The following is a 27,626-nucleotide window of genomic DNA, read 5'->3' on the forward strand; positions in this document are numbered from 1 at the left end:
TCACAGCAACTCAAACTGATAGAAAAGCTCAGACTGAAGTTACACCATTCTGGTACACTGATGTTTTCCTTTTTGGACTGATTTTTTCAAGCAGTGTTAACTGAGTGACATAGCTGACTGGGCTGTTTTCTCTGGACATAGTCCTGTGCCTGTGTATGAAGTTCAGGTATTCTTGATATTGCCATTTGCACAGTTGTTTCTTCAGTTCACTTTGAACCTATAGAAAAGGAATTCAAAACCAAAGAATCAATAAATTAAGACTTAGTAGACATTGAAGGTAAAATATGCCAAAATGCCTGCCTAACCACTTAGCCCAGAAGCACAAATGCACTCAAATTAGAAAGAACTGAACCTTGACACATTTTTAGAAGAACTTAAACTATGTCTATATTGAATTTTGAAAATAACCAGACTTAATTTCCAAAATTCAGAGGACGACGGGGAAGTTTTAGACTGCAGTTCCTTTATTTATTGTTGTAGGTGTGCTTCATAATTTTTTAAATTCTCTGTGTAATTTCTGGTTTTCCTAATACCTGATTTCCTGTGTCTACTTTCTGTGACATGCTACGTACAATAAGGATCCTTCTCCAGGCTTTCAGTTTGAAATCCCTCTTAAAGATCCCTTACTGGCTCTGAAAGGTACTGAATCAACTTGAATCCATTTTACATTTGAAAGAGGTCTCGGGAATTCTCAGAAGAATAAATAAAACTGTGTTTTGTTTTGTTTTGTTTTTTTCTGACACACAATTAAAAGGCAGTTTGAAAATACTGGTAGGTCCACATCCTGATAACCCCTAACTGGGACTGGGGTGGGGAAACAGGGACAGACTAAGTGCTGTTGTCCTATGTAGAGCACTCAAAGCTGTAGCAGAGAGAGAGTGTGAAGAGATGCAGGAGACACCTTGTCTTAGGAATTCATCTTAGGAACTTAGGAATTCATCTAGTAATTCTGTTATGTAATCCTTTCTTGGATATGCTATCTACAGTGACATACAGAAAAGAGGATGGGAGATACAGAAGTACATCTTGGACATCAAGGCTCACCAAAAGTCACTGGAAATAGTTATCATTGAGGTGGCCCCTATTCTGCCTTTATTCTCTCTGTTAACCACACAGACACGCCAGCCCCTGTGTGCAACTTCAAGCATGGGCAGAAAATACCCTCTGGATCTTTCAAGAGCAGTAAATGAAAGAGGGTCTTCTGCCACCAACTCAGTACTCTGGTAGTAGCCCAGTAAGATCAGATACCAGCCCTCGCTTTCATCCCATAGAGATACTACCTTGCTTGGCATCAGCATAGTCTCTCACTTTGTTGCATATATTTGAAATGGAAGAAACACACACAGACAGAAAATAATAATGATTTTTTTATGCTTGCAGGGAACTGCAACAGATGCACTGCCAAGTTGCAATGAGTGCTCCAGAAGCAGTTATCTCTGAGGAGCATGGACGCAAGCCAAGCCATAACACATAATCTTAGGGCAAGAGATTGTTCTCTGCCTGTCTTTTTTTTTTTTAGCACCTAGTAGATTTGTGCAGTGTGAGATACAATTTAGAAGTTATTTAAAGACTGTTGGCAAGGAGTCTCTGCAGACAGAAGGCAGGTGGGAAATAGAGAACCTTGTATTTACAGTTAATCTTGAAGGCACTTTCTTAGAACGACACTGGAATGGCCGTTATAAATTGTTTTCCTAAGTAATAAACATATTCGAGGCATTATTCATCCTTGGATAGGATTAGTTTCATGTATGTTTAGCCATCTCTATTGGAAATGTCCAGTCTAATCTAGTAGGAGACTGAGGCACCATTAGTACGTCACTCTTCTCACCTAATCTACACACTTTTCTGAGGATAAGTTGTGTTTTTACATTTTTCTTGTGGCTTTTGATTCATTCTGGTCTTTCAGGGAAAGTGTAAGCAAATTTTGTTAGGTTTTAAAATTATAGGGTCCCTAAAGTGTACTACAGGGATTTTATCCAAATTCTGACAATGTTAAAAAAACAGAGGAGAAAATGTTTGAACAAACTACTGAAAATTCAGCCTTCCCTGGAAAATGGCGAAGGAGAGAGGAAGGAGAAAGGAAAAGCAAAGAAACTCTCTAGCAGAAAATAAACCTAAATAAAGTAAAGAGCATTACAAACTTTCCACTGAGACATCATCATGATAGCTATCAGATATTAATTCCCCTGACAGGAAAGTCACCAACCACTTGTAAAGGGTCATTGCTTCATAGTTTATTTTGTGTCCTTCTGTCAGAACTGCTGTGAATACAGATGAAGCCAACAAAGGTACCGTGGGAGAAGAAGATATGGGTATTTCATGCTTTCAGGAGCAGATCAAAGCACAGATATGTTTTGAAAATAGGGAATAAAAAAAAAAAAGAGGATAAACAAGAAGCCCAGGAGTTTAAAAGGTTTTGATAATCTCATATACTTGCTACTCACCTCTGCATTTGAGAAGCAATATAGAAGAGCTACAACAAAACCCTAGGACAAGGAGGGTAGGGAGAAGAAAAACCAACCATCAGGATTTGAAACACAGAATCAGAGAATGACATCAGATTTCATTTAAAAATTGAACAAGACGGAATAAAAATATGTATTTTCCATTGTTTCATGAGAATTTAGGTGATGTGGCACTATTTATTGGTTTTTCATAATAGGTTTAAATTCCTTGGTGTACTGGCAAAGTTATACATATGTTATTATCCTTGTATCATAGAGTCATGGAATCATAGAATAATCTGAGTTGGAAGGGACCTTAAAGATCATCTAGTTTCAACCCTAGTCTCTAGTGTGGAGACACTAAGCACTGATTTACTCCTTCCTGTATCCTACAAACAAGTTCCCGCTCTGGTAAAATAGTAGGGATCTCTGTCTTGTTCTAGTCTGAATTTACCTCAGCTATTCATGACAAAGTGTGCCATACACAGGTGTTAGCCCTCTCAAATTCAAAATATTGTTCTAAACAGTTGTATGGCAAAATAAAAGAAAAAAAAGAAGTATTAACATGATGGATTCAGTACTGTTAAAGCACAAAGGCAGAAAAGGCTGTTATATATTCTCCTTTTTTTTTTTATTCTTCTTATCACCTGTATGATACATGGAATTAGTTTCAATCAATTCACCTTGACTCATAGACTGATCTTCATGGTATTCTGTCATTATTTAATAAAGCGTTTTTTTTTCTGGTGATTATTAACATTAATTCTGAGTCAGAACTCAAAAGTAACGTGAGATTTCAAATAAAAAGATAAGGAAACAAGTAGCAGAAACAGTTTGTGGAAGAGTAAGATGGACTGTGTGCGTTGAATTTAGACACGTTATTAACACACACTTTAATAACCAACCTAAAATATAAAGCTTCTGGGAGTGTGGTGTTTCAGACCTAATCTCTTAAGATTGATAAACATCTTGTCCAGCTTACCTGAAAAGAACCCAAGCCCAGCTCGATGTAAAGGCGAGCTTCCAGACCAGTACTTTCTGGGAAAAATGCAAATACAATGTAGTGCACTCCAAAGAGGGGGATTAAGAGTAATGTGGATTTAGCAAGTCTCCTGGCAAAGGAAGAATTAAAGAACAATGCACTGTTAGAAATATGGAATTACTGACAGCAATTTCATGTTGGAACAAATCTGAATACATAGGACAGTTCCATAATGGAAGAAACTACACCCAACAATGTTATGGGGAGATTACTTTCTACCACTCCCACCATCAACGCTCTCTGAGCAAACATGAACAAATCAGCAAGCAAGTTTTCTGGATTGACCTGTCAGAGTTCTCCTCCCTCCTATACATCCAAAACCAGGACCACCAAACTAAGTACTCTGATCTACTCTCCTGAGACTACTCTTCATCGCTTTTAAGTATCCCCCACAGAAATATCTCAGCTTCCAGAACTGTCAACAGAGGTATTATCACTGCCCATAGGACTTAATTCAGTTGCTTAAATAATGGTTTAAAGAACCACTGGTGATGTTTTAAGATGTTTTGCGTGGCCTTCAGCTCACTCCAGAAGGACATAGATTTACTCTAGGCCCTATGCTATAACCAACAACCATATCTACATATCTCAGGATGAGTTAAATAGCTCGCTGAAGTACACTGATCGCACTGAGGAGATCCTCATAGATTGGGAAGGGGATCATAAATAGGAAAGACATAAACAGGTTCAGCTAACAGAAAAACAGCATCATGTTACTGTGAAGAATTTAAAGGAAATTACCTGCACCTTTCTCTACGAAGCCATCTATGTGGAAAGGATTGGAAGCAAGCTGGATGCATTACCTGACATTTAGTGTGTATACTTTTAAACTGAGTCCTTCTGGAGTTTTAATACTTTATATTTTACTTTTCTCATTGTCGCTAACACATCCATCCCACCCTTTTGCCCCTGAAGAAAGAAAGGTGTGATATTTGGGATGAAAAGGGAAGTTTACCATGGTATTTCGTCAGGGGATTCATCTTTCTACTAGTAAGGAGTAGAACATTTTGTGCTCCTACCCATAAAACATTTCTTGTAACGGTCAGAACGGGTCAGCATCAAGAGACACAGAAACACTTACACAAAGTGGCTTGAATGGCTCCCTCCTCCCTCTTGAGATTTCAATTTATGGACTAGAATTCTGATCACGTTAATAAATATAATAAAGTTAATCTGAAAAGACAAGACAGACTCTGTAAACTTACTACAAACCAGAACATACGTCTGTTTGACACAAATTAACTAAAAATGCCCAGTCATGGGAATTGCTTTGCTATAAACCAGTACAGATCTGCTCACAAATCAATAACATTAGAAATAGTATTCTTTTTTCCCACTGACATATTGATATACATAAAGATATGCCAAAATTATGTTGAATTAATACAGACCTGCATATCTCAAAATCATTTTATGTCTGATATTGACTCCTTGTACTTGTTGTCAGCACCTAGCAAATGTTTAAAAGTCTAAATAGCCCACCCTGTTTCTTCATTGTCTATGACAAGTTTCATAACACATACAGATCTATATGACATAATATTTGCTCCTTAAATTTATATAGAATAAATGTATGCATTGAGAATTTTTGTCTTAAGTTTGCATCCTAAGAACTCATTTTAAAAATATACTAGATAAAATGATCTGTATGTATTTATTGTATTAGACCAGCTACGTATTACCTAAGAACCTTGCGAGTATGGATTGCCTTTCTTCAGAAATGACTTACAGAGCACATGCATGACTGTGGTATGTGGAATGCGGGTGTCAAAATGATTCCATTATACCCTAGTAAGACTCTAGAAAATATAGGAATTACCCTTTAGGTTATGACTTAAGGTGCTTTGGAGGGGAAAAAAAACCAATAAAAACAACAAAACCACATGTTATACAATAATTTTCAGCTATTTGAAATTCAATACTGTGCATGTACTGTTGCTTTTCTCCCATCTTACTGAAAGGAGACACTAACTTAACTTTCACACTTCCAAAGATACTCAAGACAAAATGAAAAAAAATCCCAACATACTAATACAGTTAGCAGAATGGGGCCTTTGATGATCCATAACACCACTCCATTTTCATCATCATCCCAACATCTGAAACAGCAAACAAAAACAATCATTTTATCTGTCCCATGTGAGCTCTCCACAATACATGAAAATATTTCTGTCACAGAATAGGAAAGTGATGGACGCTAATGTTTAAATCACTGTTTAAAGGCCCTTAACAATACTGGTACCCTGATACCTCTCTAAAAGTTTATTCAGTAAGAGGCAAGGTTTGAAGACTCAAAGCAAAGTCAAGAAATGCACATTTGTATTTGCAGGCTTATTTCCTGCTCCTCTGTTTAAAAAATGACTCTTTTACAGGGTACGGATCAGAGACTGAACGCCTGTGCATCCACAAATGTAATGTCTTAGGGATCAGGAGGAAACAGGCCAGAAAAATCTGAAGACTTAGTAAAAGTAGCCTGAAGGGAGAGAGCAGAACGAGCTTTTGGTCCCTGTTTTGAGGCTATTATGTATTTAACATCAATAACAGTCCAGTTTAACACCCTCTAGTCAAGTGTCATATATCCCAGGTTATATCATGCTCCCTTTTCCAGAATTTTCCTTTCCATTTTCATGACAAGGGATATTTGGCTGAGTAACAATAAGGCTTACAGAAGGTGGCTTACCCCATTATACCCAATGTAAGGTCTACTTTTGCAATGTGAGCAATGTGACTTCAGACCAGCTCTGTCTGAAGAACTTGGGTTTCCCATTTATTAGACTATTAGGTAAAAGACCACAGAGTCACAAAATGTCAGGGGTTGGTTGGAAGGGACCTTGAAAGATCATCCAATCCAACCTCCCTGCCAAAGCAGGATCACCTAGAGATGAGTGGTTCCAATACTATAGTTAGTTCATATGTCTGCTATTAGAAGAACAAACAAATGGAGGATCTGCGATGAGATTTATCTGACTGTATAGATGCCTTCATTTGATCTATTCAGCTACATTTTGTTTGCAGTCAAAGGACATCAGTATAGCAGGACATAATCTCATCTTAAAGTAGACATCTAAAATACATCAGAGAAGTAAACTGTGCAAGTAGGCAATTTTCTGGAAGAGCACCCAAAGTTTAGACACTTTTCAGCCCACTCTTTAAGCCTCTGAGACCTTGCCAGAGCTCTTGCTCCTGCTCTCCACCTTTCTCTGAACTCTCTCTGTAACTGGAGTATCTTGAACCGATTCTTCTGCTACAGATCCAACAGATAAACCCAGCAATTCTTTGGAAGAGGAGCAGTGGGAAAGGAGGAAGAATGAAATCTTCCTTGTACCTCTCCTGGCTACAAAAAGGAAGAACGGGATGCGGAAAGGTAGAATACTCCCACTTACGAAACAGGACAAGAGAGAACTTCTTCTGCAGATGTTCTCCAGTAATATGAAGAAAGGACAATAGGATGTACCTCTGGTTTTTATATCTATTTTTTCTCCACCAGAAATTCAAAATGCAATACAGAGCAGGATGTCCTTGGCTTCCATATCCAAGATCTTATTTACCACTTACCCAGTGTTTTGTTGATGGATTCTTGTGAGGACCCAAGCAAATATCACAACAGTGGGAGCTCCTGGACAAATCAACATGGAACACAATATAATTGTTTTGACTACCGTGTCCCATGGAAACTATATTCCAAGAAGGTTCACAGTGTGCAGCAAATTGGATGTATGTTAAAAGTCAAAAAAATGGATCAGACAATTTTAAATGACTTTATGAAAGAGCTTAACTTATAGTTCAGGGAAAGAAAAAGACAAGTGAAAAGAGGCAGAGGAATGAAATAAAAACAAATGAGAATAGGAGATGCTGTGAAACTATGCTTTCGAAAATAACAACTAAAAATTACTTCAAGGTTTTGATATGAGCACTTGTAATGTTACAAAAATCTCTTATTTAGCTAGAGCTCTTTTTTCTTATGAATTGTATACTTTTTGCTCACTAGCTGGAATAGTTCATATTTTTGCCCTGAGCGGCCTCTACTAATCACTTTAGACCCATCAGTTGATGAGCATTTTATGAAAATTTAGTAAATCCAGGAACTGATGATTTCTAGCTTCATTGTGCCACTGCTTATCCTTCTACATTTATGACCGAATAGTTGTTTCCTTTTTTTTTCTTTTTTTATTCAAGCAGGCCTATAAACTAGCAATTGCTTTTGGTCTACTTCTGTAGAATTGCATTTCCAAAGACTAAGTGACTATCAAAGCTGCCACAAAAGGGACTTTAATCTGAAGAAGGTGACATTTTCACTGGTAAATCTATAGTAATACAGGTAATGTCTTTCTAGGTATCAGTTGAGATCTGTAGGAAAGATCCAGAAGTTGTCTTTCCCAGTTTTAGACCTTGTACAAGGCCTTTAAGCGGGGACCATATTTGGTTCAAGCTGTCTTTTTAATTAACAAAGAGAAATATTTACACCCCCATCACCTAAGATCTGAGTTGTCCCTGAGATGTCTCTTAATTTCCATTGATTATAGAAGGAGATGAGGTTTTACCTTTGCTGTCTCAAGTTAGCTGTGATTAATCAAGGTCTGTTTAGTTTCAAGCAGTCGTGATTGGAATAGCTTCAAATCAACATACTTTTTATAAAATTCAGCCTTTAAAAATTTAATTACATTGAAAAAAGAATGAGAATACGAAGATGAAGGATGATTACTATTTACTTCAGGAGAATTTGGCCAAAAATGTCAATATAACTGCTCAATTTGGGTGTCTCTATTTCAGTATAGCCAAGGTGAGTTACGAGAATATCTGAGAGTCACAGTCAACAAGTTTCTGTTGTGAAAGGTTGAGCATTACAAGAATGTATTCTGACAATCAGATAATTTTAATTGCTATATAAACTCAAAAATCAATATAACTGCTCAATTTGGGTGTCTCTCTTTCAGTATAGCCAAGGTGAGTTACGAGAACATCTGAGAGTCACAGTCAACAAGTTTCTGTAGTGAAAGGTTGAGCATTACACGAATGTATTCTGACAACCAGATAATTTTAATTGCTATATAAACTCAAAATATTCCTTAAAGCCAGAAAATTGTTTGACTCCTAGGCCTGAGCGCACGTAGATTAAGAAGAATCTACTTAGTTCTGCTTACTAAAAGTAAAATGTCAACTTAATTGCCCTAACTTCTTCAGTTATTGGAGGAAGGCAACACGTAACTAGGATGTTATCCAGCCACATTACCCATCTTCTTGAGGACATGCACACCTCACTACTGACTGCAGGAGAAACCTGGAGAGACAGTTAAGATTAGATGGCTAACTTTTAAATTGCTGAAGTTGAATGAAATTAATTCCAGTCACTGGGGCAAGTCCTGCACTCTTTCAAGGAGACTTATCGTAGTGCTTCTAGTAATCAATCCTATCCTTCAAAGTTTTGATTGGTTAAATATCTAACAAGATAAAAAGGGAGAATAATGCTATGGTTTTGGTGTAGTAGTTGATGAATGGGCAACTTTCATCAGAGAGGTGGCACCTTTGATAGGCACCTTTTCTCTCAGAACAAATATTCTATGTATTTCTGGAAGTTCATAGAAATATTAAAAAAAAAAAAGAGGAAAAAGGTACTAACCCCAGCCAGTAAAGATGAACCACCATACATACTGTTTGTCTGAAACAAAGGTCAGCAAAAGCAGTGTTTGCAGGTATATCCCTTCTATAAGAAGCCAGAAGAAATTGGCTAAAATGCTGAACTGAAAGAATGCCACAGCAGCTTTACATGCAACCTGAAAATGCAGAGGAAATAGAAACTGTTAGGTCTACTCTCCATTGTGCCTGGTTTCTCTAAAAGTATAGGCAAAATTCAATGTTACTACACAAGAATGAAGAAATTGTTACAAGATTTCAGTAGGTTTGAGATTCCATCATTTGTACTGACTTTACTTCATTTTTTTGATAGGGAAACATTGACCCTCTCTTACAAATGAAATTCATTACTGATAGTGATTGTTACAACTTCATTACAGTCAACAAACCTCTACGTTATATCTCAAAGCTGAATGTAGCCATAGCACTTGATCTTTGGGTTTTCATAGTGTTGTTTGTTTTAAGATTTCAGTTCCAGAAAACTAAAGAGAAATGGAACTAAGAAAATTCCACATTCTCTTCAGGTCAAGAATCAAATGTTAGATCAACAATAAGAGAGAAGGGAAGTTTGGTACCGTTGACATTAGGCAGTGGTCCATTGTTTCATCTGCAAATAAAACAGCATCTTTGGTGAAAACAGCAACTGCTCTCAGGATAAAGGACACAAACAGGTGCATATGGACATAATTCCGTGTACAGTGGAATTTTCTGACATGAAAAGAGAAAACAAAAATTGTTCTTCAGGAGAAATTTCTCATGATCTCCTCAAAACTCAGCCAGGAGTACAGGGTGAATTCAGAGACCTTCTAAAGCAAATAAATCATCTATCACTTTTTGAGAGGGAGCTAGACACAGGGGAGCTGGGCAGTTATTATCTGTTTAAGCTCATAAAAGTGCTAGTATACTTGTCCTTGAATTACCACATGTTTAAAGGAAATAGCAGAAGCAGAAAGTCACTCTGGGACTCTTGGGCTGTATTGTAATAATGCCTTTTAATTATTCTAAGTAGTATATTTTTGTTGAACAAGCTTGCAAGCAGGCCTTTCAGCCCCTTTCTGGCCAGAGGGGAACAGAATATTGAGGGGGCGTCAGTCTCATGTTGTGGGATGGCTGCCAAAGTGTCTGCCTTACCCTAGGCTGCATTTCCCTGGATTGCCCTGTCCGTGGTTTGATCTTGAGCTAGAGGAATCTCCTTCAAGGTTTGGACATATTAATCTCTTGATTTTGGGTCCCTTTATAAGTCATGACCTTTGAGACTGCAAATCCACTCTGATTAGGAAGCTTCTGTGCTCTGCACTTTTGTTTGCAGACTAAGCTTAAGGCTTTTGTACAAGTGCGTTGAAACTAAATAAACTCAGGATCCATGCCCTAATATCTGACATCATATAATATGACATTAAATTCCTTTAGATCTCTTCCTATAGCTCCCTATTCTGGAAGTGATGGTCTTCTACAGAGGGAAGGGACAGTTTAGAATTATTGCTTGTTCACAGGCATGAGATGCTCTTTCTGCAGAGTGTGTCCTGTTATGCACTGGAGGAATAGTTATGTTAATAGTGATAACAGGTTGGAACATTTCCTCTATATGATGTCATTAACAAGACTGAGACAGACTGCCCAGCCAGCTTCACTTTTTTAACATCTCCAGAGAAATGTTACAACATGAATAGAGAAGGACCTATTTGCATCAACAACATTATGTCTGAGAAGGATTTGAAAATAATAGTAAATATAATCTCACAAAATAAAAGCACACAGGATTTGAGAGGAATTAGGATAAGACTGTCTTAAGACCTCCAGAAAAAGAAACCTTTTTTTTTTTACCTGAAGGCAGCAAAGACAATTAGAGCTGTAATGAGTGAAGTCACTGATGCTGCATAGCCAGCAGTGTAGACACGCCAAAATGCAGAATAATATGATTTCTATGAGAAAAAGAGAACACAGACCAATGCTGGTGGTTATGCAGCATGCATGCCGGCGTGCTTATTTCACTAAGATACATTTTCTCTTACCACTCAGTCCCATCACCTATGTGCTGCTTTGCATGCTTGAGATCTGTTTCAGATTTTTCCCTCTAACACATCTTTTTTCTTTTGAATCCTATATAGCGTTACAGATGAGAGAGCTTCCACAGCCTACAGGTTCATCTGAGATAGTGACTGCTTTGAGCATGTTCAACAGGAAAATGTTAACTTTGTTAAGTAGCTGCATTTTCTCCTTTGGGTACATAAAAACTTTAGGGCACTGAAATCTGCTGAGGGGTGATTTGTGAATCCATCATTTTAGAACTGGGCCAGATTCAATAAGTATTGGTCTCCATAAACAGTTATAGGAAAAAGAGAAATAAAACTTGTATTTTATGGTGAGGAAACTGAAACAGTGTGAAACAGTCGTGTCATATTGTGGAGGCAAGAAAGTTAAAGCCAAGAAAGTAATCTCACAGTCTTTAATTCTTTGGGCAAACAGTTCATTCACTTGCCATATACTGAATATACTTTATAGTTCCTTTGTTTATTTGATTGCTTTGCATATAAATGGTTGGGCTGAAAGGTCTTAAAGACCTTTTCCAACCTAAATGCTTCTAAAATTCTGTTCTAAAGATCCTGTGCCCTAAGAAAAATGAAGCATGTTTACACTGCCTTATCTATGCAAATTTTATTCTGATTCACTACAAGATCACTTCATTATTTAAAATCCCAAGAAACTACGTTCTCTGAATCCAGGCAAATTTCTTTCTTGCAAATACAATGGACATTTTGTTCCCTAATTGATCCAAACTGTGTTTATCCAAAAGGTAACAATTCTAGGTTGAGACAACTGATTAGCAATTTTAAGTAGATCCATAAATAAACCATGCAACCCTGACAGCCTAGGAATCATCCTGATGTTTCTGGAACAGTCCTAATCTTTTATAAAAGGTTTTCAAACCTAGGTGAAAATTAAAAAATAGGTTCTTTAACTGAACACTCTTCAATTGAACAATGAAGTATTTCAATGCTCTGAAAGAGGGTAAATTTAGATTAGGTGTAAGGAAGAAACTCTTCACTGTGAGGCTGGTGGGACGTTGGCACAGGTTTCCCAGAGCTGTGGAAGGCCCCTCTCTGGAAGTGTTCAAGGCCAGGTTGGACGGGGCTTTGATTAACCTGATCTAGTGGGAAGTGTCCTTGCTCATGGCCAGGGTATTGGAATGAATTAATCTTTAAGGCCCCTTCCAACTCAAACCATTCTATAAGTCTGTGATTTTATCTTTTTGTACAGTAGCGAAAAGCACAATACTCTATGCAGAAGGCACCATAAGTCCTCACTGCAGATTCAAAACAAGTGATTCTCTTATATTCTAAGTGGGATGCTCTTTACTTACTTCCCTATGTTTACAATGCAGTAGAGGTTACTGATCTTATCTTCCTTTTATAGACCTTGTGGGTTTGACCAGAATAACAAACTAAACACAACTGCAACACAGACATAAGCTCTGCCTTGAAATCTTCCATAAAGATAAAATGTAAATACAGCCCTTTGCTTGACTTCAGCCTAGGCCAGCTATAAATTATGCCTGGTTTAGCACAAGCCAGGGAAGAAAGTCACCCTGGCAAATAAGGGGGTTTATCTCTGTGGGTAAGAGCCATGCCTTCCATTGTATTAGTTCTACATCCCTTCTGAACTGATTTCATGGTTTCTAGCATATTTCTGGAGATTCTTATAGCATCTATCTTTCAATCTTCCCCACAGAACAAAGTACAAACACTTTTGGTTTATGGGGGGGTGATTGAGCTGCAGATATTTATACTACTTGTCTAGATCTATGCCGTTACAGCTGTGCTTGAGTTTCTAAGTTCATGGAGATAAATGGCTGAAGCCAATTGTGTTTACACTTCCTAAAGATTCAGATATCTGAACTAGGGCTTCTGTGCTTGATCTTGCATGCCTGAAGAACCAAATGGTTTACTCCAGACAACACCCAGAGTGTCAGTGATGACAACCCTCTCCACCTTTCTGTGTCTTGCTTTCACCTGTGACAAGTGACCTTTTCCCACTGCTGAGTCATGTCTACACAGTTACAAAGAGCTACCTAATTAGTCTTTTCTTTCATAGATTGGAGGGAATCTGTTGCTTCTATCAAAATACCACAAGAGGAGGAGGAAGCAGTCATATAGCACATCTTGCATTTGTGCAAGATGTGTGAGCCTTTTCTGATATGGCCTGGAGATGAGGAGATGGAGACAAACTTTTTGCTGAAACTGTCCCATTTAACAAAGATCAAAACTTAAAGTCAGAGGCAGCAAAGCAAGTATGTCTCTGTTAATCAACAATCTTCAGTCACAAGATAAAGTTCACTACCGAGGCACTGCTAGCCACCAACGAATTGTGAAGCAGTCCTTTCCTGGGGCCAAGTATGATGATGAGGAACAAGGAAATTTAAATCATATGGAGATGTGGGTGAAAAAGAAATGCTGCTGGAGCCTAACTGAGTACCAATGATGGTCATCAGATAGGAAAAATAGAAGTCCACTTCATACTCCACTGAAAACCTAAGATAAAGTGTAGAAATGCTCAACAGCATCCAAGAGGTCTCTCCTAAAGATGTACATTGACCATCATGTTATAAAGTTATGGAATCTTTTTTCCTCAGAATCAAAGAAAATATTGAAAAAGATCAGCAGGAGGGATCCAAAGGAATTTTCTCTTAAAAAAATCCCCCCAGATAGGTTCGTGGACCTTCCTCAGAAGACAGATACATGATGACCTCTGCCAGAGAATAAAAGTCTTTTTTAGGCAGGACAAGTGAACTAATAATGAGTCTGCTCATTAAAAAGAGAAGACTGGATGAAGACCAAAGTGCTAGCTGTTACTCCCTTGCTTTATATTAAGGCTAATTTATTAAACAGGTTCTGAATATACGTAAAAGAGTTGAGCTTATCACTGAAGATGGATAACCACTGAGCACACTCATAAGATGGTGCTCTGGAGTTGTCCACAAGCCGGAAATGAAGAACTCACCTGGTCTTCAGGCCCTTTACTGGAACCTTCATCAAATCCACAGGCAACAGTGTATGGTGGGAATGGTTCTGACCAGTATGCCTCCTGCGTACAGTTCCTCTGAAGGAAGCCTTTAATGGCAAAATATATTGGAGAACGAATTGTAGAAGAAGGAGGGGTTGTTCTTTAAGTTTTGATGAGAAACAATACTTTGGATGAGAAAAAACAAATTTTTAATCCTACTTTGATTCTTAAGTTTGGCACTTACAGGTCCAGTCATGTTCAGCAAGATTAGCTATAGAATTATAATACTCTCTGTGTCTGTCCGTTGAAAAGTTGAGACAGATGTTCCCATTAGTTTCAAGATTTCATACAGGAAATTCATTCTGCAAATTCAGTTCTCATGAAGAGGAACTAAAATCATGCAGTCCATCCTGTATTCACTTTGTAATTGGTGCTTGTGGACAAAACCCTGAGCCATCTGATCTAGCTTTGAAGTCAGACCCAATCTTTGAACTTGGTCCTGCTCTGGATGGAGGATTGCACTAGATGACCTCAAGATGTCTTTTCTATCAATAATTGTTCTATGACTTTATAAATCAGTGATTCTATAACATACTTATATTTTTTTATACGAAACAAAAGCATACCAAATATTGACTATAAGGCAGGATATGTATCTGGATAATTACTGAACTCACATGAAATAGCATTGTGAATCATTAAAATGTGCAAGTTACTGAATCTCTTACCAATTAAAATTTATTTTTAAAGAATGTATAGCAATAAAAAAAACACAATAAAAACAATCCTTGCCATGGATATTGGTGATTTCTTCAAAAAATCTTGGGCAGGGAACTTCAACTACTTCTCCAAAAGCAGCTCTGGGCCAGCAGGTTAGACCATCCCAATCTCTGGTGCACCCTGAAAAAAAAATAGTGCCTCTAATAACCACACAGAGACCACACAGCTGATCTTTGTAATCAGATTGCCTGTGGCTTTCCCACTAATTCACATGCAAAAAGAGCCACAACTGGACGTGCAGCTCTGCAAATGAAGGACTGTATTGTTTTCCTCTTCTCCTTGAATGCATCCTCACTCACATATGCACTTGGCATTCCAGCTGGACCTGCCCCCACCTTATCTCTTGAGAGAATGTGCCTGAAATTCAAATAGACACAATCTGAAAGTCAGATCAGCTGGAGCTTTTTCTATTGTGAAAACAAAAGTCTCCAAAATCAAAATACTGCATAATTATTAACACTTGAGATTTCTCATTACTGGTTTTAGAGCCTAACTGAAACTAACATCAGACTTAAAAATTCAGCGTTAGTCTCTTGATTCTATGCTTAAAGTCTATCAGCATTATCCAACTCAAGGGAGTGAAATCCTGGGGTTAGGCAATCAATGCCATTTTTACAATGGATTTCGACAGGAATTAGATTAATCCCAAACTAGAAGGACATCTCCCATCACCATATAAAATAACAAGCATCAGGAGTAGTTTTGACTGACTAGCACTGACAAGGTTCCCTAAACCTGAGATTACTAGCTAGTGAAGCAGGGCATCCTGTTAGCTACAAGTCCAATAAAAAAGGAGTTTCAGAAGGAGTTAATCACAGCTCTGTCACGGATTACACTGAGACTCAAACTGTGGTCACGCAGTGGCTATTGGCAAGTAGGTGTCAGTGCAGCACAGAGAAATTATCAACATGTAAAGGTGCCTGAACCAATAAAAAACCCAACATGCTTTAACTGAATCTAATCTCTAGGTGGTCATAACGAGGTTATAAAACAGTGTACGAGTTTCATTTGGGACATGTTATTTTCTTTCACTGATTCTTTGTTGTTTCCTCTATGAAGGATGATAAGGCAAATCTAAAATTATCAAGAGCTGTAATGTGGAAGCAATATAATTTGTCCGTAGCTGAGCAAAGTCATTCTCTGGTTTCTGACAGGGTAGTCTTGAGAATCTTCCACTACATTGTCCTAACGTCACCTTTGGGAGGATGAAACTCCTGGTATCTCCAATTTGCAAAATGGAAAAATAGTACCTCTGATTCATTATCTCTGATTTTAATTGTCTAAATAAGTTAGCTCACCTTAGCCGTGTTCCTTCTGCAATGAGTAGAGAAGAGACAGGGACTTTCAGTGCATGATTCATCCCCGATACTGGTGGCTCCTTTCTGAGAACAGGATGAATCACTTGCTACAAATACCTTTATCTCTGATGATTATAGCCTAAACCCAGCTGCTAGTTTTCAAATTAATGAAGGCAGGTAATATGAGTCCCACTTAGACATGCAGTGGCCCACACGCTTAGGCTTACTGGCTTAAAGGGTCTATAGGACCTTTGACGAGTAGGCTATAAAAATTTATTATATTTGGCAATGCAGGGTTAAAAAGAAGAATCGGGTGATACTATTTAAGAGTGGAACCTGTATGCTTTAAGTCTTAGAACTAACTTAATTTCCAGTGACTTCTAGAGTTTATATCAAAGAAATCATTGAGTGCAGTGGCAGAAAAAACATTTTACATGCTGACATTTTCAAAAGACTAGGGACTGTCCAAGTCACCCGAGACTCCATAAAGACAACTGCAGTAGGAGTTATATCAAGTAAGGATGACATCATAGATATTTGTCTTTTTCAGTAACCCAGGGGGTTTATTTTTGCTTTTTCTTTCTTTTTTTTTTTAAATAATGGAGGAAATTAAGCATTTTTAGAGATTTAATCAATTGACTTGTATTACACGTGTACTTCAAGGTAAGAGGAATTTCACCCCGGCCTCAACTGATGACACTCATTAGACACTGTTCTGTACAACAAGAATGTGGAACTACTTTAGATTGAAAAGTCTGCAACATAGTTTAATTCAACCACATATTGTCTGTGGCTACCAAGAATAAACCCTGAACGAACTGTGATCCTTCAGTTTTTCTCATCCAGTTCCTGAGAACTGGAATGCAAGCTAGGGATTTTTACCAGCCTTAATTTAGTTTTAAAACACACCAGATCAAATATTGAGCATGAATTGTTTTTCCAGATCTAATGCTTCATTTTAAAATATATTGCAAAAGGTTGTAAATACCAGAAGAGATTTTTATTAAAGTCTTTCCATCTCTACAGAATAAAAGGTGGAAAGGAGATCTTTGAGAAGATCTGAGTTGACAGTTTTTAAGATTTTTAAATAGTTTAACAAAATTTTAATGGATTTTTATTTCTTTGAGTAGCCTTTGCTACCAAGATGATTCCAAAATCATCTACTTATTTTTCTGGTAAACAGAAAACCACTTGTAATGTCATGCTCTAATGCATATACTAAATTATTATCAAACCCACCTGATTTAGGGGGCTGGTTAGCTCAGTGGTTTGAGCGCGGTGCTGACAACAATGATTTTTGCCATAATGTTTTTGGGTGGGTTACTGGATGTTTTGTATACAAGATGTGTCCAGGAGGTATTCTGGACTTGATTAAAATGTTGTGGGGGAATACCACTAAAATAGAGTAGGCAAGTACAAGAAGGTCCTGAGACATTAGAGTGATCAGAAGGTCTGCAGAAAAATAAATTTCAGTAGGTTGCTAAAGGCAGACTTCCATTTGGTTGCAATATTTATATTCATACCAAGTGCATGAAGCAACTTTGTCTTGTAACTCCTCTGTAGAAAATGAACATATGATAATTAATGTAACTGAAAAAGTCTTACTGAAGTGGATTCATACTTTTCAAAGCAAAGTTGGCCATAAATAAATATGCCTGAACTTTTGAAAGAGTTTGAACATTTTGAAATTTCACTCTGAATTATTTCAAAACATATCTCCACAATGTCAAAAAACAGAAAAAGAGAATCCTCCACACAGCACTTAAAAAATATTTTACAGCCTCTCTGAAATGTTCATCTGAATTTTCAGAATTTATATTTGAGCATGTAATAGCTTTAAAAACACCAGCACAATAAATCTTTTCAAACAAAGAATTTAGAAATTTCTGAAAATGTAGAAGTAGAATATTTTGAAGAAATTGAGCATAACTTTTTCTTTAATTTTTTTGACAAAAAACATTTTCACCAGATTGAAATGATTCCCAGCACGATATAAATTCAGCGTGCTTTTTATTTTCTTCTATGGAAGCTTCCTTGCAGGTTTGGATGTAAGTAAAGAACAAGTGTAATACATTTCAAATAGAGTTTTCAAGCTCTAAACATCTAAACTTGTCAGGGTCTGAACTAACCATCTTAGTCTCATTCTGTAATTAGTAAATCATTCATCTCATTCTAAACAAAGCATCTAAACCAGAGGTAATGACACATGTTCTAGGGGCAACCATCTTCCTTATTTCAAGGGAACCTAAGAAGACAAGTCCTGACTTAGACATGGACCTTTTAAAGATGTCTAAAATGAGATGAGATAAAGTCCTAATCTATAGAAACAGCACTTAAAACTATCAAGAAACCAAATAAAACAGGTAGCAAATCTTGACTCAGGAGAACAAATTTTATCTTGACATTGTGCCGCTGAATTGACATGCAAAGGCTATGTGTACCAGAGGTTAAGAGTCAGGGCCGTTACCTTTAAGGTCAGGTGGAAGAGATTCATTCTTTTCCAAGCAGAGAGCCTCTTCTTTGAGCACCTGCTGGAATATCTTGCATTCTGGATGAATTCCTGCAACCTTGATGAGAGAAAGACAAAACAAACCACAGTCAATGTTATTTTCCTGTGATTACCAGAATGAGAAGGGCAGTTTCTTTCCAGTTTCTACTTCATGGACGATACTTTGGGTTCTAAGAACGTGAAAACTCTACATGCAGGTTTTTCTGCAGATCGGACTTGTAAACGGCAGAAGGAGGTTGTGATCTTGTAGATTTTTTAATTTGTGTATGTGTCTGGATATGTATAATCATTTAGATTCTTCAGTGTATCATAATAGTCAAGCTCATGTAGCCACTCGTCTTCAATCTGGACGTTTATACTTAAAGGGATCTGACAGCCTTGCATCTCCATTTTTTTGTAAACTGGATGAATGTCTTTGTCAATTGGATGAATCTATTTAGCTATGGGATCTAGAATATGGGGATGTATTTGTCAATTGGATAAATCTATTTAGCTATGGGAATATTCACACTGAGTGCCCCAAACATACATGCAGTTTGATCATATACATACTTCTTCTATGTAAAAGAAATAAGAAAAACCCGTATTTTTAAAGAAATATAAAAGTTGGAGGTTATTTTGGTTAATTAGTTAGGTAATTATCTTGGTGTTCAGAACTACTCATTGGCAAAATAGTCCTGTTTAGATTCTTGGGAACTCCCAAGAATGCTTTCTTTGCTGGGGGAATGAGTATGACAAGAAAGCCTTAATTACCCTTTGGGAGGGTGTTCCTACTCCGCTTTGATTTTGATATCGAGAGAATGAGTTCCTGGTCTTCTATGAAACCTTGACATTATAAAGCAATACAAATCATTCTACTAAGAGAGCATGGTGTAAGCTCTTCCCTTCTGAATGCATTTGGTATAGTTATAAAAATAAGCAAAAAATAGGAATGGAACTTTTATGTCCATTGGGGCTTAAATAAGAAATAATGAAGTCTAAGAATTTAATGAAAATAGATAAAATGATAGCCTTGGTTATAGTTTACCCTGAACAGTTACAAAATGTTATCAACAGATTATCTGAGGATGCTATACACTCCCTTGCAGTCCTGCATCATATCTGCTGTGACTGTGAAGATATTCTTCACATCCTAGAACATCCCAAAATGATTGCCTCTGGAAAGGCAGTTGAATTCTGAGAAAGAATGTACAATGTCAGTGTCTGCATGTGATCTTGTTATCTGAGCTTCTTTTGTAGTCCAATGAAATTTAGAGGATGTCTCACTCACCCAGGAATGGTCATTCAGGATGCTAGAGAGTGTCTCAGCCCTCTTGTGTAGATTCTGCGTTAGTTTTGCTGGCCCTGTCTAGAAGTCTCGGACACTTTATTTGATGTTTCAAATACTCCTACACAGCTGCATTTAGGAAACTAAATTAAACCCAGAGTCAATAGAGTCTAGAAAGCAAGGGAACTGTACTCAGAGAAGTGAACACTGAGACAAAGCCTCTTTGGGATATTAGGATCTTCAAGCCATAGGGAGTCTTACATGGAATAGAGTAGGTTTGCTCCTCTGCAAGCTATGCTATTCAGACAATGCCAGGGGCTCAGGGGGTTGCAATTTTCATTGAAATGATGGATTGAAGTCTTTCTGAGACATTTCTGAGGAAGACTGTAGGCTGTTCTAAAACCTCTCAGGACTTTGAGAACACAGTATGGATGAAAACAGCACTGCTCTATTGCCTTTTCAGGCTCAGGAAATAGATTTATTGGCCTTCAGAATGTTTGCAGTGAGCAGAGAGACTTCTTTTAGCCTCTACAGAAACTTTACTGGACATCATGTAGATTATTGCATTTTAGCAATAATATCAGCCTAGGGGGAATAAAAAAATAGAACACAACTTTATCTTTCAAAACCTTTAAAAATTCTGCCTACATTTGGGTTTTAAAGCAGCCTAGACAAAGTGCTTTTAATTATGAGGCCCTAGAGATAGTTCGTACATCCTAATATTAGAACAGAAAGAGGATTAAGGACACTGTTTGAAAAGAAAATTAAGACATCGCTTTTTTTTCATGCATTATGTTCCTCTAGTGGGTGATTTGAAATACATTTTGTAAATCAGCATGAGTGACTCCTAAAATAGTACTTGCTTTCAATTCTGAAACTTCAGCTTTCAATTCTGAAATTTAATTTTTAAGGTATTAATAGGATCCTTGCTCATTGCTTTGTATTTTAACATACATTTCACTTTGCATTCAGGTTACATAACAAATGATTTGAGTACTAGTAACAAAATGATTGCTACATAAATATCTTACTTTATAAAGATGGCTTCTGCTGGACAGGGAAGAAGTAATTTCTCTACTTTCTGGATTTTCTGGACTCTGTTACTGCTGAGAAACATTGTATCTGGAATATTCTTAGACTTGGTGTTTAAAAGTCATGACAGCTTAACCTGATGCTATACAACTTTCCATCTATACTCAGTCTTCTGATAAAAGAGGGCAACAGCTGGTCATAATGAAATCAAAAACCATGAAAGGAGATTTGAAATACCTTTGAAAAACAAGCGCTTGGGAGAGATACATTAACTTAACTCCTACCTCATGCCAGAGGTGCTAGGAATGGTGGAAGAAGACACACAATTAGTTATCAAAAGTTTCAGAGAAGGAAGGATTGTCTTTCTCCAAAAGTTGACTTTTAAGTACCACACACAGCTGATAAAGACGGAACATAAATGAAGGACTAAGAAACTGAATTCTCCCAAATGGTACATCAAACACTGAATATGTGTGCCAGACTCTGTTGCTCGAGGTAGGTTGCACCTCCTTTTCCAGCTTTTGTAGATCTACACTTGCTGATCCAGACCCTCAGTCACAATATTCAGCAGAATTGTACTGAAATCAGAGGAGTGCTATTCATTCACCGTGTCTGGGAAGTTCTACCTGTAGGGAAGTTGTCCTGCATTGATTTTACACACGAGAGAGGAATTACTGTGACAGATCAGATCCCTAGTCCATGTAGTCTAGACTCTCAAAGCATCAACGAACCACTAGAAAACATGATTTTATGATTTCTTCTGGAAATTCTGATCAACTGCTGGTGATGCTCACCAACAGTGAGACTGTAGTCAAACCCACTATTGTGGGGAAATAAGCAGTTCCTCAGTATGCTCAGATTTTGTTTGTGTCTGTGGTGGGGAGGGCTATAGCCGCCAGATTTCAGAGTTTTTTGAAGTAAGCCAATACATAAGCTAAATAATACTGACACTTCAGTATTTGAAAATCAACATCAAGTGCAATTGCAGATAAAAAACCATCCCATTTGCTGATAGATAAAAAGAATGACACGTATACAAGAAATTGAGAACAGTGATAATGCTTCAATTTTTTGGTTTTCCTCAGGCTTTAAGAAAAAGAAAGACTTTAAACCATTCCACAAAAAGCCTTCTGGGCAGAACATTACTTGTGATTTTTTGCCTATGGCTTACTTATTTTTTGTTATTAATCTCACAATGCCTTGAGAGTAAAGTGCATGCTGTTGCCCTTGTTTGCCTACAATAGTTATGTGATAGGGCTTTCTAGAAAATAGGGGCCGTACATGTGTTGCAGGGATATGGTATTGCAATTTGAGAGGCATCTGCCGTAACGACTGAACTCTTACAGACAGAGACTAACTCCTTTAAAGCTTAGAAAAGGAGAATTTAGGAACCAAAACAAAGCAGAGATTTCCTTCCAATTTGGCAGAATCTTCTCTGCCACAGTAATCAGAGGCAGCTTTAAAAGGCTGCTTCTTGCATCAACATTTCCTAGTATCTAGGCAGTAACCTGGCATGAACCTTACTGAAAAACACAGTGGGGTGCCTTCACCCCAAGGCTCATAGAGAAAACTCGGTGGTTTTTTGCAGTGTTGTAGACAGCACTCTGCACTGAGCTTGACATTGCCGAGCATCGTAACACAGAAATCTTTTCGCTGGCTTGAACGCTAGTGACCAGCCAAAATTCACAGGGACGTTTTAACTCTTAAGTCCCAACCACTCAAACAGTCTTGCCTGCAGCAAAACAATCACATAGTGAACATTAAAAAGTTACCTATGCCAGGCATGGTAAAAAACAGTTCAAAGAGACAGATTTTGGGCTTACACCTACTTTTATATTTCCTTAAGATCTGTAAGGTTATTGCATTGAAACCTTAAGTAGTACACTCACTGACAGCAAGAACAACATTGTTTTGTATTGCCTGTTACGTGATAGTTTATTTGCTTAAATATGAGCAGGAAAATCCAGGTAATGGCTCTCCAGGCTTTTATTTGCACATGATGGACAACATCAGACTTAGCAAACTCTGGGAAGAGTTTTCCTACAACATCCTCATTCCATACTCAGTGCCACTTAGAAGCAATCTTTCCTAATGCCCATCCAAAGATGGTGCCCCTAGGCTGCTGTGGTACTAGAAAAAACTGTAATTTACACATCACATAAAATACAGATCTCCACTCATTAAGAGCTCCATTAGCACACTTGAGGGAAAGTAGGGACATTTTCTATGCTCTCTCAAAACAAGGGAAGTGCTTCAAAGCTGGGCATCAAATATATCAGTCCCTTTTGAAAAAACCAGTTCAGTAGGATCAAAGAGACAGAAGTAAATTGGTAACACTTAGTTTTTGAAAATTAATCAAAAATCGAAGAAGTGGCTGAATTCATCAGCAATATGGGAAGGTTTCAAGAACTTGAAGGGTCTTTCCGGTGATCCTGTTTAGTTTTCGATGCCATGCAACTCTAACACCTCACGAATAGGTTTTTTGTCAAGTGCATAAATCATTTACTAAGAATATTCATCACTGTTCTTCTTACCTCTGTCTCTACTGCTTGCGTTTGTATTTCAGATCTCCTCTAAGATCTGCTGAAAATCATCTCTGTACTCCCTGTTCTCCCTGTCTGTGCTTCCCCTGTTCAGTTTTTCTGATATAACTCTGATGCCTGAATATTTCCCCTCTCCCTTACGCAAAACCAGTTGTCTGCCATTCACGTCACACGCTGACTCCCTGCTTGGAGGATTACAACTCACCTGGTATTTTAGGATGCAGAGAGGCAGAGGAAAGATGTTCAAAACTCCATTTATAACCATGGAATGACAGTCAGTCCTGAAAGTTGGCCAGTGATGCCAAAGATACAGTGCGGAGAACCAGGATATGCTTTGAAATACATGCTTTTTTTTTTCAACTGAATTTTTGATGAACAGGAAAGGTTCATAGGATGGAAGGAGGTTCATGGAAAATATTGAACACAAGTTGAATTACTGAAGAAGACATAAACCTCAGCCTTTTTCACAAACTTTTCAGTCTGTTGAATATATGTCATCCGGATCTTGCTTAATGCCTAACTCCTATCTGCATAATTCCTTTCTCATAAAGCTAAGTAATAATTAGAGAGCGTTGAGATTGGGAAATACAGGTCACCAAAGTCAGGGACAATTTTCACATGTGCTTTGAAGGGAGTTGTGACCAACCTCAAGCTCCAGAAGCTATTCTCCATTTCAGTACAGCTACATTCACAGGAAGGATTTCCCATACGCTGTGACTTATAAGTAATTGTGGAATATTTATAATATATGTAGTATTATGTTCTGTCAGAAAACTGTAAGATACTATAAAAAATAACCAAGTATTTCTTACTCAGCAGAAGTCCACCACTCAAATTTGCTTGCAAACATAGATGAAAACCCTCTTTGTTTCTACCAAATCCAGGCCATATTTGCCACTCTTAACTTGGACTGACTGTAAAGTATGAGGTCACCACAGCAGTGACATGATTCCAGTTACCAGTAATGTATTTAGTTAACATAGGTAGTCCTGCCCTCAACTTTCAAGCTCTGTCTGCCTCAGTCTTGATCTCAGAATCCTTTAACCCCAGTGGTAAAAACCTATTTCCAATCTTTCTCAGATTTCTCTCATCAGGCACCTAAATAGATTACTTCAGGAGTCTTTTTGGCTGAAAATGAGTACCTAGAGGACATTTTCAGTGTTTGTTTTCTCTTTCTAACTTGATTATGTATGGAACAAGAGAAGCTGAGACACTGATTGCCTTACAGTCATTTAGAGGAATATCTTTTCCAGATTGTTTTTAAGACATTGGAGTAATGCTTGAACGCTCCTCTGTGTATTGGATTGTATTTATCTGGCTATATTTAACTACATAGCCTCATACAGAACAGTACTTGCTATACATACATATCTGTGTATGTCAATATATGTGTTTACGAATATATATTCAGTATGTGACAATACAAACATATTAATTGATTTTGTTTATAAACCTTAAGGAATCCATATTAACTTGAGAAAAATGAAACCAAATTTATTAGCTCTGTGCTAAATTTTGCAGAGCATTTAACTACCACTAATACTTAAAGAATAACAGAAGACTAATAACTGAGGATCTCTGTTTTCTGCTCTTTTAACTTTCCCCTAATTAAAGAGAAACTTCTCACTTTCTGCAAGTGTAGCATATTTGCCTAAAGCTGAGGGTCATACCATCTAATCCTAAAGAGCTGAAACCTAGATGTCAGGGTCCGTCAGAAAGTTCACTTAGATGGAGCTATAGCCATTTTTTCTGGTGTGTTTCCACCTCCTCCCAGTAGTATTGAAGGAGGCCAAATGAGAAGCTTTAGACAAGATTCCTAATTTTAGATAGATAATTTTAGATGATTAATCTAAACTCCCCCATCAAGCCTCCCTTAATCATCAATAAAAACAGACAAACCGTTCCAGGGAAGGATTCCTCCTACCTCTCTCAGACTCCTCTTTGAGGACAGAGTGACTCACCATAAAGGAGTCTGTTTCCCTTCATTAACTCCCTCCAGGCTAACGAAATGCCCCAACGGACCGATTCTTCTACATATCCAGTTCCCTATGGAGGGAAATTTAAGGTATGCAGGGACCGGATCCCTAGAAGAATTATTTATGCCCCTCCAGCATGAATTTGTCAAGAGTAGCTGTATCAGAAAACCAGGCACTCAGCTGTGTTTTATTGGGAGCTCAGCATCTTCCTACAGATTTGGATGCATGTGCCTATTGCTGCAAGAAATGTTTTGTTAAAGCAAAAGTAAAGTTCAACAATAAAAAAATCTGTGTTTCTATTCTCACCTCCACTCATCGGATCAGACTGAACCCCTTCCCCAGCAATGTGAAAAGGTGTCACGTGTTTGAAGAAAGCAGTTTAGCTCAGCGGGAAGGATAGTCAATGCAGAGTCTTTTCTGTTCCCTGCTTCCTGAGACTCTGAATTCTTTCAGACAGGAAAAGTCATTTTTATGCATTTCAGCACCTACTGCCCTCTGTTTCTTCTCACTTACAAGCAAATGGCAATTTTTAATGTCAAGGACTCTGTGCTGCAAGGCACAAAGTATGTCCTGCAACATACAGCTCCCTATGGAACTGATAGGAGTAAAATGCCCAGTTTCACAGAGGAAGTTTTTGGGATTAGCCCTCTGGATTATTTTCATACCTGACTAATGAATTATTTGCAGAATCCACACTAGAATTGTTTCTCTGCTCCGACATGAGGACCAACTCTTACAAAATGTGTAGTTGGTGTTTATATACCAGCAATCATTTGAGGCTAAAAGCTACACAGGGTATGGAGTTTGTAGGATTCCTTTTATTATGGGCAAGATCTGCTTAATGTTAAAACATTAAAATGATACATGGCAGCCCACAGATGTGCATGATACCCCACTACAGGTGAACTTCACTCTGCTGACAGCTTTAAGGGTAAGTTGTGCCTCATTTATATATAATACGTCTAGTCCAGATGTGTAAATCTCTCTACTCATAGCAGTGTAACACTTTAGGCTAATTTTCCCTGAAAGAATATCACACATGATGATAACTATATGTGACGAATCTTACATAGCAAGGACCTATATTCTATAATTTACACATAAAGCTGTGTAAAAACAGAGGGAAAAGAAAGAGTTCCAGAGGATGTGAGACGCAGGTGTGGAAATTTATATCTCGTTCAACATTTTACTATGCTAAAGTTACAATTAATGAGTCCCTGGGAATCGCATCCACGGGAAGTTTTCCAAAAGCTTCTCTGAGGCTGAAGGTTGAAAGGAAAGAGGACACATGACTGTACTTATATTTACACTAGCTTTTGCTAACCAGCTCAGGCCACACTACCAGTAGAGCTTGGGGCTAAAGGAGGGACACACGTGCTTGAATTGTGCCTCTGGGCTCATACATCTTCCCTGATGTTTAATGTTACAATCTTACCTGCTGCTTCCAGTACACAGCAGACATAAGGCAGTTCACACTCCTACTTGGTGATATTATAAGAAGATGCCTTCAGCAGTAAAGCCATGAGTGCCCTCTCAAAGAGATAAATGTCCCAGATCCGTCAGGAGGAAGATTTCCTTTTCAACTATCCTCCTTCTTCCAAAAAGTTGCCTTTCTCAGGACAACTGGGACTGCAAGCTGTCCCTTTCTGTCCTTCTAAAGCCATGCTATGCCTATCCAGATGTAGGAATGCTTTCCTGTCCTTTGAAAACTGCAAATCTAATGAATGAAAATGAAAAGATATTTATTAACAGCATCTTAGGACTGGAAAATTTTAAAGAAAAGAGCTGGGTCAAACCTCTAACTCAGCAATATTTTATCTTTCTTTCCTTCCTACATCCCCATCCCCCTTTCTTAACTCCTTTCCTTATTTTTCTTTCTTCCTCTCAAAAAAAAAAAAAAAGTTACCCCAATCTCTGCAGACATCCACCCCCGTGGGATCCTGCTGCAGAGCCATCCAGCTGTGGGCAACACTGTCGAGAGCCAGATGTGCGGTTCCCCAAGCTCCCCCTCACCCTACCCCCGCACCAGCCTGCCGAGGGACCCCCGCCGGGCACTCACCAGCGGCAGCAGCCGCCAGCCCAAACTGCACATCCTCGGCCAGG

General features: G+C 38.0%; 1 protein-coding gene across 1 annotated transcript; it reads right to left on the minus strand.

Moving 5' to 3' along the window:
* Positions 1-27,616, minus strand: LOC104278445 (vasoactive intestinal polypeptide receptor 1-like). Its single transcript, XM_009875426.1, has 13 exons — positions 27,583-27,616; positions 18,664-18,763; positions 14,911-15,018; positions 14,116-14,225; positions 10,942-11,039; positions 9,693-9,825; positions 9,104-9,257; positions 7,042-7,102; positions 5,516-5,585; positions 4,568-4,659; positions 3,427-3,556; positions 2,445-2,486; positions 1-217 (listed from the first exon to the last, which is right to left on the minus strand). The coding sequence occupies exons 1-13, from the start codon at positions 27,613-27,615 to the stop codon at positions 29-31; spliced, it is 1,320 nt and encodes a 439-aa protein (XP_009873728.1). The 5' UTR covers position 27,616; the 3' UTR covers positions 1-28.
* Positions 27,617-27,626: the final 10 nt, after the last annotated feature.

This window comes from Apaloderma vittatum, unplaced genomic scaffold, assembly GCF_000703405.1.
Source record: "Apaloderma vittatum isolate BGI_N311 unplaced genomic scaffold, ASM70340v1 scaffold100, whole genome shotgun sequence".
Lineage (NCBI taxonomy): Eukaryota > Metazoa > Chordata > Aves > Trogoniformes > Trogonidae > Apaloderma > Apaloderma vittatum.